Source organism: Pseudochaenichthys georgianus, chromosome 6 (genome assembly GCF_902827115.2).
Source record: "Pseudochaenichthys georgianus chromosome 6, fPseGeo1.2, whole genome shotgun sequence".
In the NCBI taxonomy this organism is placed as follows: Eukaryota; Metazoa; Chordata; class Actinopteri; order Perciformes; family Channichthyidae; genus Pseudochaenichthys; species Pseudochaenichthys georgianus.
In genome coordinates this window covers 40,878,337-40,887,940 of record NC_047508.1, presented here as the reverse complement: position 1 = coordinate 40,887,940, position 9,604 = coordinate 40,878,337, and the positions used below count along the sequence as shown (strand labels likewise).

At 41.0% G+C, this 9,604-nt stretch overlaps 1 protein-coding gene across 1 annotated transcript; it reads right to left on the bottom strand.

The window, feature by feature from the left end:
• Nucleotides 1-1,514: 1,514 nt before the first annotated feature.
• On the bottom strand, nt 1,515-7,996 carry nts (neurotensin). The gene is made up of 4 exons (XM_034085987.2): nt 7,852-7,996; nt 6,787-6,848; nt 2,785-2,958; nt 1,515-1,910 (listed from the first exon to the last, which is right to left on the bottom strand). The coding sequence occupies exons 1-4, from the start codon at nt 7,910-7,912 to the stop codon at nt 1,767-1,769; spliced, it is 441 nt and encodes a 146-aa protein (XP_033941878.1). The 5' UTR covers nt 7,913-7,996; the 3' UTR covers nt 1,515-1,766.
• Nucleotides 7,997-9,604: the final 1,608 nt, after the last annotated feature.

The window sequence follows — 9,604 nt, the reverse complement described above, 5'->3', positions numbered from 1 at the left end:
CTGAACTGTAAATATAAAAGGTACTTACCCTGTGAGATGAACCCCTAATAGTACCTTGTGGATAATACAACTGACTTTGATGCTTTGAAGAAGCCCTATCATGCGTTTGGGTTTTCCCTTTCCTGTAGTGTAGTGTGTCCCCATGTAACATTCACGCTAGTATTGGCTAGGGATCCAACACATTGTACGTGATAGGCTAAGGGGCGGGACATCTTTTGGACACTGGTGCAGCACTGAGAGGAGTTTGGTTTGATAAAAAGCTGAAATAGGTGTGAAATAGGTAAAAAACGTCCTGTGTCTTAGTCTGGTTTCTCAGCACGATCACAGCAAGAATGAAATGCAGTGTGTGTCCTGCCTGATGTATCGCTTAACACATCGAGGGACGTGTAACATACTTTAAGAGGTAGAAAAGCAGAAGTTATCTCGTGGCACCGATCATCTTGTTAGAGGAGTGGGCTTCAGGGAAAGCTGAAGAAACATCGATACAATTAAAACCGATGTACACCTCTCATTAAACACGGTTTAAGTGTCTGCTAAGGGGTTTTACTGTCCTTAAAAAAAAGTCAAATCCATCCTAATTGCCTTACCTGCTCTGAGACCAAAGGTGTAAATTGGTGTAGTAAAATTAAACATTTAGCAGATCGGTTTTCCTGAAGCTCCAGAGTCACAGAGCGAGGATGTTCAAAGCGGGTTTCTCTGCACTTGGACTCAGGGTTAAAAGCTGAGTTCTAAAGGACAGAGAAGCACTTTGATTAAAGGCCAAGACTCTCATTCGCTTCTACTGAACTTACTCGTTGCCGCTTTGAAACATTATCACCACCGGAGCACACACCGACCCAATGTTGGCGGTATTAAGATTAAACAGTATGTGATTCATTTAAACATTCAGAAAACCACTCTTTGCTTTAATTCCCAAACTTGAATGCAGTATTTTAAATCAATGACTGGCAGCAGCTGCACGGCTCTTAAAGAAATACAGTAGAACATGCTACCACACCTTTTACATATTGATATCACTATGTTTCAGAGGTTAGGAAAGGAGTCCAATGGAGGTGTTTCAGGCATGGGGGGGGGGGGGGGGGAAGTTCTAGAAGGAACTTTAGGATTGTAGTCGTTGAACACGTATAGCACGAAAAACCTATAGAACACACTACAGGAAAGCATAATTGGGCCCCTTGCATTTTTCATAATGTGTGTCACTTCTGTACCTCTAGAATCAGCCCAATACTTTAACTGAAGACCCAATGAGAACAAATATATATTTGTATTTTTAAAAAGACGTTCCTGAAACAGCTGTGTCCCTGTACTTTGTGTTAAAACTTCTAAAAAATACTCATCCTTTTCAGACTTTTCCGGGCTGAATCTTTTCATCAGCGGATGAATACACATGTGCTGATTAATTGAACATCTGTGCTAGCAAGCTGAAATAAAAGATATTCACATCAAACTAGTTTTGTTTCATGAGTTCTTTAATCATATCCTGAACAAAAAATAGACTCAGTGTGCAGTCAAGATATCGAGTAAATAAATATAGTTTCTCACGGAAACGCCATTTGCTTGATGCTCAGGTTACGTTTATTTGCAGGAGCTTTGCTTTTGAGGAGCAGGATACAGGCAGGCCTGAATGCCGGACATACAACCGAAGGGTCTGACTGGATCAAAACAACAATGGGAAAAGAAAAACATTGCAGCCACAGAAAATTGGAGAAAAATCACAATAACGTCTTCACAGGTATCGTCTGGTCCCCTGAACGCGTCTTCTCCCGTCAGTACATTGAACTTCGTTTCAAGATGTACGGCCTGCGGGATTTGGTGGTGCGTGCGGCTTGCCTCTTCAGGATGTAAGGTGACTTTCGTTTCAGCGCGGTGTCACTGTTCTCCTCTAGGTACTCTTGAGAGTCACGGAGTAGCTGTGAGGGCAGAGAGAGACACGATGAGAGGAGGAAAGGACACGCAAACATGTGTTGTGTTGCCAGGCGGCCGAGGTAATGGGAACTGTGATTGAACGAGCGCTTCTCCCCTGTGCTTCCACGCATTGCAAAACAAGAGCTAATCTGCCGTCGCTGTGTAGGATCATCACAAACTGAAAGGCTGTGTGTACGGAGCTGATGGAGGACAGGAACAGGGAGCAGTGAGGAGAGGGATACATACGATGGATGGACCTGTGAGTGTGTGAGTGTGTGAGTGTGTCTTTTCTTTGATATCAGACAACACACGCTGTTACTGGCTTTACTGGCTTGGTTATTTTAGTTTTTCTTGGTTTTTGGATAAAATCATTAGTAAAATCAAAGTGAAATGTCACGGTACTGTTACTTGTTGTTGTTGTTGTTGTTGTTGTTGTTGTTGTTGTTGTTGTTGTTGTTGTTGTTGTTGTTGTTGTACTTTTAAACCAGAGACTCACTTCTTCCAAGAATATTGTTATTTTATCTATTTCTATTTCCTATATGTTAAGCTAAGATAAGCTCATAAAATGCTGATGAATGCTTTTTGTTCTCAACTTAAAGAGCAGCATTGTGTGTGTGTGTGTGTGTGTGTGTGTGTGTGTGTGTGTGTGTGTGTGTGTGTGTGTGTGTGTGTGTGTGTGTGTGTGTGTGTGCGTGTGTGCGTGCGTGCGTGTGTGTGTGTGTGTGTGCGTGCGTGCGTGTGTGTGTGTGTGTGTGTGTGTGCGCGTGTGTGTGTGTGTGTGTGTGTGCGCGCGCGTGTGTGTGTGTGTGTGTGTGTGTGTGTGTGTGTGTGTGTGTGTGTGTGTGTGTGTGTGTGTGTGTGTGTGTGTGTGTGTCTCACCCTGTCCTCCCTCAGAGCTCGGCAGATGTATTGCAGGTTGTACAGCTCCTCCCTCAGCTGCCCCCCCTCCTCTTCCTCCTGCTCCTCTTCCTCGCTGCTCATGACGCTCACCAGCCTGCACAGGTTGCCCAGCGACACGCGCCAGTAGGGGGCGCTCTGCTTATTCTGTTTCATCTGCGGAGAGGGAACAAGAAACATGGAGATGGATAAGGTTTCAAATCTAATTCAGGAAGTGATTGCTTCTCTAAATTCAAAGTAGGCGATAAATGTGACGGTTGTTTGAGGGGGTGATTTAATGAAAGTTTCAATTAACTAGTGAACTTGGGTGTAAATCGAACATGAAGACGTTTATTTGCTTATTAAATTAAAGTCTAATTATTATTTTCATCTTCGCTCTGCTCCGATCATTAGATCCAGGTTGGACACAATTATAAAAATATGTAAAAAGATATATAATGTATTCTAATCCAACAGACCTGCTATAATCTTAACATGTTTCATTTCAAACCTTTATTTAATCAGATTGGTCCCTTAGATCATCGATCTCTTTTTCAAGGGAGACCTGCAGATCTTTAAAATATAACATTTGTGGTAAGTGGTATTATGGAATTAGTTACAATGTTATTAAATTCAACTTTATTGTCATTCATAAAGTAATGAGACAGAGAAATGTGGTTCAGCATTACATATCAGCACACAGCGGTAAAGTGTATTTATATCTGAGATATGAAACATATTTTCAGTACGACAGTATTAGTGTGGGGTGTGGTACAGTATATTGTATTAATTTATTAATATCTAATAAATGTTCGGGTGTGTTCAGTCATATCTCCATGTGTTTATTCTGTGGAGATAATTCGTATGTAATACAAAGTTATCAATGATACATCCTTCACGATGTGGCCACGTCTGTATCTCCATATTCAAGGATGTTGATTTTCATTTCCTTTTTTTTTACTCTAAATAATGTCTTTTATAACGTAAATAAGAATATAGAATAAGAATATGCAATGGATCAGCCTCCTTAAAGAGCAGCTTACCAACACGATGCATTTTAATGTGTTGCCCTGAAGTGCTGCGCTTTAAATGCTGTTTTGGAGGATTTCACACTGAGAACCGTTTTACCCGCTGAGTGTTTACAGTTGAGGCCGTAAAAGCTTCTGCAATTCCCTTTAAGAGGCACTGAGGATGCATTTAAGCCCCCTCTCCCCCCTCTTCTTCTACACCGTGAGCGCTGATGCAGACTGCCACATGTTAAGACAGCAGTTAAGATATATGTGCACTATTCCCTAAGCATTCTCAGGCACCAGACAGAGTGATGTTTCAGTCACATCTAACCTCATCTCGCCACCGCCTGTTTGTGTGGTTTGAGTGCTTTAAGATGGCGGGGGGCCCCTGCGCGTGGGAGGGCCATCTCTCACACACACCGCCGCAAAGACCACCGTGTGTCTCTGAAGGTGGTGGAGAGAGTCAGGAGGCGAGGGGGTATTGTCGAATGTAAATGTCCAAAGCTCTCCAAGACTCGCTTTGGGTTATGAGCGTCAGAGGAATACAGCCCCGTCTGATGTCGTAATGACTTCAGACGCGGGCGATACACGGTTTCTCGGAGGGGAAGACATTCAAGAGGAGACGTCCAGAAAACACAACGCACAAGGGGACAAACAAAAGCAGCCAAGGGCCAATATTGTTCTTTTAACTCACATATATTTGACCGATTTACTTACTTTACGGATTCAGCTTAAAGCCTAATAATAGGTAAACACATGATTATTGCTATCCATAAAAGGTACATCAAATCAGATCCAACATTATCGCTGTGATGAATACATGAATCCATAATTAATCATAACCCATCGTTTAATATACATGATTGTTAGATGCGCCGTTAAGTACTTTTACTTCTGGTAACAGTACTGTTCTACCTTTCCTCAAGAAATGCTTTGAATGCAGGACTTGTAACAGAGTATTGTTACAATAAAGTATTTTGACATTTCTAAATATTTGAATTAGCTCACACACACGGCCGCAAAGACCACCGTGTGTCACTGAGGGTGAGAGAGAGAGTCAGGAGGCGAGGGGGTATCGTCGCCTCTAAGTTACTGTAAATGTCCAAAGCTCTCAAAGACTCGCTTTGGTCGCATCGGTTATGAGCGTCAGAGGAATACAGTCCCCTCTGTAACGACTTCAGACACGGTCAATACACGGTTTCTCGGAGGACGAGACATCCAAATCAAATCAAAATGTATTATAGCCCCAAATCACAAGCAGTGCCTCAAAGGGCTGTGCAAAGCAAACAAAAGCAAAATACAAACGTCATAGCATGAAAATGATAAAAACATTATACATCAACGTAAGTATTGCCATGTGATAAAAGCATGTGACTGAAGTGATGGCAGTGGAGATGGAAACGAGGGGATGGGAATGAGTTTACAAGGAAGACAGATGCGAAGAGATGGGTTTTGAGTTTGCTTTTAACGGAGTCAACGGAAATAGCTTTCGCGGATCTGAAATCGAAGACAATTGAAAAGGAGACTTCCAGAAAGGGACCGAACATACGAAGCCAAGGGGTTTTCATTCAAGTGGTCAGAGGTGGTTTTAATGATCCTAAGAAGGTCACTTGAAGGATTGTTTCCATTTGTGGCGACATAGGGAACATCTCCTACTGTCCTGGTCGGTCAATAACTTTGAGGAGGCGGGATTCAGAGTTAATGTAGGGGTTCAATATCCAAAAAGTCCTCATCCTCAATTCAACTTAGCGTCCTCTCTATGAATATTGAATTTTCTGTCCGTGAAAAGCCACCAAAATGTTCCGCAAAACTTAATCAGAAGCAACTTCGCAAAGGTCCATGTAACCTTTGGGAGACGAACAGATTATTGCTATCGTTTTCCATAGAGAAATAAGAACTGGATAGGAAGTCTACTTCCTGCACGTAATCAGATGAAAAAGAAAACTGGACAGGCAGGTCGATCAATCTCGCTGCCTCGTAAAAAATAAATAGTAGTTATGATAGCATATATTCTACCATACGGCACTTTCCAGACTCCTGAGCACTCCATCAGTCATCCGGCAAGTTCTGATTACAATCATCACCCTGAGCTACCGTCAGCAGCGGGGAATCATGCCACTGATTTGTTACTGTCACGTCTCCGTAAGAGCATCACGGTTACTTATCGAATAGAAGGAGGTGGAGGACACGTCGTCGTTATTATTCTGTCAGGTCCATCTGCATCCAATTAGGCTCGGACATCCGTCTACTCGAGTCTCACTCCAACTTCATCCCCAAGATGGGCCTGGTCTGGAGCTCATATCGCCAGATGAATGAGTTCAGAAATCACCAAGAGACGACTAAATAACTTTCCTTACCTTAGCGTTAGCTCTTATTTACAGAAATGTAAAAAGTGCCATCGAGTTTCCGTTTAAAAAAAAGCAAGTTTATATGTGAGACAAAAACGCAATAAAAAAGTGCAGCTATGAGTGAAACATGGATCCAGATTCCATGTTGTTGTTGTTTACCCTATTATAATTTATTTATTTATTTATTATTGTGATGCTATGAACTATTTATAGTGTAAATTGGAATTATCCACATCCTCCCGGGTGTATCGGTGTGTTTTCTTCTGGAATGTTCCTGCCTGTGTCCATGACATAAGCTGCTGCTCAAAGCCAATTGCCCCTTGCGGGGTTAATAAAGTTGTTGATTGATTGATTGATTGATTGATTGATTGATTGATTGATTGATTGATTGATTGATTGATTGATGGATTGATTGATAAGAAGTGGGGGCATTATAAAATATGGAAATAAGGATTTGATGTTTCTTAAATTGGTGGGAAACTTAGAAGTAGAACACATCCACACTGCTTGGATTAGAGTTAGAGAAAATTCTCCAAACGTATATTTCATCAGCATTTTACGAGTTTCAGGTTTGAAGGGTTACGAGTTGACCGCTGTGGACACTCAGTCTCTGAAATGACAGCTGCAAATAAAGTGGAACGTCTTACCTTGGAAGCGAAGAGGCTGTTGAGAATGTCCTCTTCCAGCGCTCGCTGATCCTGGTCCACGCCTGTCAGCGAGAGGAGAAACGGATATTTAACCTTCAACCAAATCTAATCGTGAATCCTGCGATGGCTCCATAATAAATGTCAAGGAGATATGAAAGCTATTTTGTCTGCTGGTGTTAAGACTCTTCTTTGTGAGCTGAAGTCCAGAAGGGGTTGCAGCACTTACATCTCAAGCACTTTTTTGTTGGTGTGTCCTGAGATTGCTCCATAATATTCTCATTTGAATTTTAAGAATTGAAATGAGAAAAACCCACTTTTTTTTACAGACTGACCGTTATTGGCTAATTGGACCAAAAGTGACATTATTATATGCAGTATATTACCTTTAGATTTTGATTCTTGAACAGTTCAATGGGACATGTTTTAATGTGACTAAATAAATCAAATAAATGTATTTTGATTTGGCATCAATTTCAGAAATATTAAACACTATGCTTCACTCTGCTGTGTTGAATGTTTTGGGTTTCTATTTTGTATAAAAGGGGGTTCAAATGTTTTTCTAATATTTAAATTGTGAATCCTTACATTGGATAACTGAGTGAAAGGGGTTTATTGAGCCGAGAAGAGGAGGGAATCCAGAATGAATAAGTCACAATGTGTGCCGAAATTAAGAAGAATGAAAGACTTGATGAAAAATAGAACCCACTCACAAAATTACCCTCCTTACGTAAGCCAGAAAATGATCTTAAGAATACATCATTTTGTCCGCCAGGGTGTTTAAGGATTTAATCTGTAAAACAAAACTCAGTAAACAAGAATGTTGTATCGAAGTATTGCCGTGAAAATTCTGTTTAAAACAGATTTCCATTATTAAGAATATGCAACCTTTTGCAACATCAACAAAAAAGGCCACCTGTTGCATTCGGTATGTTCCTACACTTGTTCCACAATGCAGTGTCATGGCTTTCCCCCTATTTTGTTTCTACGAATGAAGACAGTGACCGATCGTGAAACCGAAACACAATGCATACATATATAAAACCTTGAGAGAACCCCTGAGCTTACCTGTACAAAGTCCACCACATGTGAAACAGAGGAGAAGCATACACGCCAACTGAGCCTGCATCTTGATGTGAAAACTACTCGAACCAAACGACAAAAAGGATCCCGCAGAGAAGAATTCACCTGAGGAAGAGTCTAGTCCATAAGGTTAAAGGTCAGACAGCTACAGAGTCTGGAGTTGGATGAGATGCTGCTGCGTCCTCTTCTTTTTCGTCTCCTCCAGCTCCTAAAATGCTTCCCCTTCCTTGCAGTTGTTCTGGTTGGTTGTGAAATGCAGTGGGCTCCATTCCCTCAGCTTATAAGGATCAGGCTCTCTCTCTCCTCATCTCCACCCCCACCTTCCCACCCACAAGCACACTTCATCCCACCATCCACCCAACAGTCTCTTCATGCTCTCTCCAGTGTTCCTTCAGACATCACTTTTGCATCACAAGGCGAAAGCTTTTTGCGTCAATCTATGGGAGATGGGTTTCCTCACGACTGCACATTGAAGTATGTTTTGCATGTCAGAGATTCCTTCTTTTGCCATTATTTGAAAAGTTGTTTCCCACCACCTCTTTTGCTTTGTCTTGCAAATGACGTCTTTTCAAAGCAACAGGAGATACAAACAAATAAGGGCAGCTAAAGATATGAAGGGTGTTGATAAGTAACCAGTTAGTAATATCTGGAAATGTAATCTTATTTTAAAGTAGAATTGTTCCATCTTCACATCTCTTGAACAAATAACTTTTAGATCTGACTAAAAGTTATTTTGTTTTTTAACACAAAGATTAAAGTCGGAATTGTGAGATTCAGATTTTTTCTGTCTTTAATCTCATTATTCTTACTTTTTTCTCAGAATTCTGACTTCATCTCAGAAGAGTGACTTTAATCTCAGGATAACAATTATAATAATTTTGGTGAGATCTCCAAATAAATGTATTTCAAGGTATAAAGACATGTCTTCAATATTTGCTTAAAGGTGGGGTAGGTAAGTTTGAGAAACCGGCTCGAGATACACTTTTTGTTATATTCCATGGAATGCTCTTAACATCCCGATAGCAATGAATATCTGATATGCTTTGACAAAAAATCCATAAAAAAAAGTCATCTGTGGAAGCCATGGCGCTGTAAAAAGCACGACCAATCATCTGAGTCGACCCGGCTAAAGTAACTGGATGGCCTACCTGCCTGTCAGCCTTCCATCTGTGCACAAACTTATCTCGTGCCCTCATTGGTCATTTTTTCCGGCTGTATATTTTCAAATTCTAGCGCACTCGGGTTGGTTTCTCCAAAATTACCTACCCCACCTTCAAGGTTCAAATCTAAATCTTGAATTTGGAACTAGTTTTAAAACAATCAAAAAAACGATCTGCTCCACGAAAGGATTTCTCTCTTAGCTACTGCAAAGAAAGGAAGACAGAAAGGGAAGTATCAACAGCTCCTTTACAACACCCAAATGTAATACAATGAATGTGTTGACCATTTAATACTGGCCTCAACCCTTAAAATAATGCATTGTCTTATGGCTTTCTCGTACAAATATCTTACATGTTGTGTTAGTTACGGAGTCCCACAGGGGTTACGTTTAGATCCTCTTAGATTTTGTTCACATATCTGCTAAATCACAGTTAAATCTAATAGGGATACAATTTGTGCAATATCTGCATATATAATAATATCACATTAGAGACTTTGAAGTGGCTCAGTCAGTAGGGGCTCGGACTGTGAGCCGTAGGGTTGCCGGTTCAAGTCCCGACCAGACCTAAAATATGGA

What these genes read in the sequence shown, in the direction of transcription:
- nts (XM_034085987.2), bottom strand. Translation starts at nt 7,912, where the DNA reads ATGCAGGCTCAGTTGGCGTGTATGCTTCTCCTCTGTTTCACATGTGGT. An exon ending in ACAGCCTCTTCGCTTCCAAG is followed by an intron (nt 2,959 to 6,786) that starts GTAAGACGTTCC and finishes CCCTCTCCGCAG; the next exon opens with ATGAAACAGAATAAGCAGAG. An exon ending in GAGCTCTGAGGGAGGACAGG is followed by an intron (nt 1,911 to 2,784) that starts GTGAGACACACA and finishes CTGCCCTCACAG; the next exon opens with CTACTCCGTGACTCTCAAGA.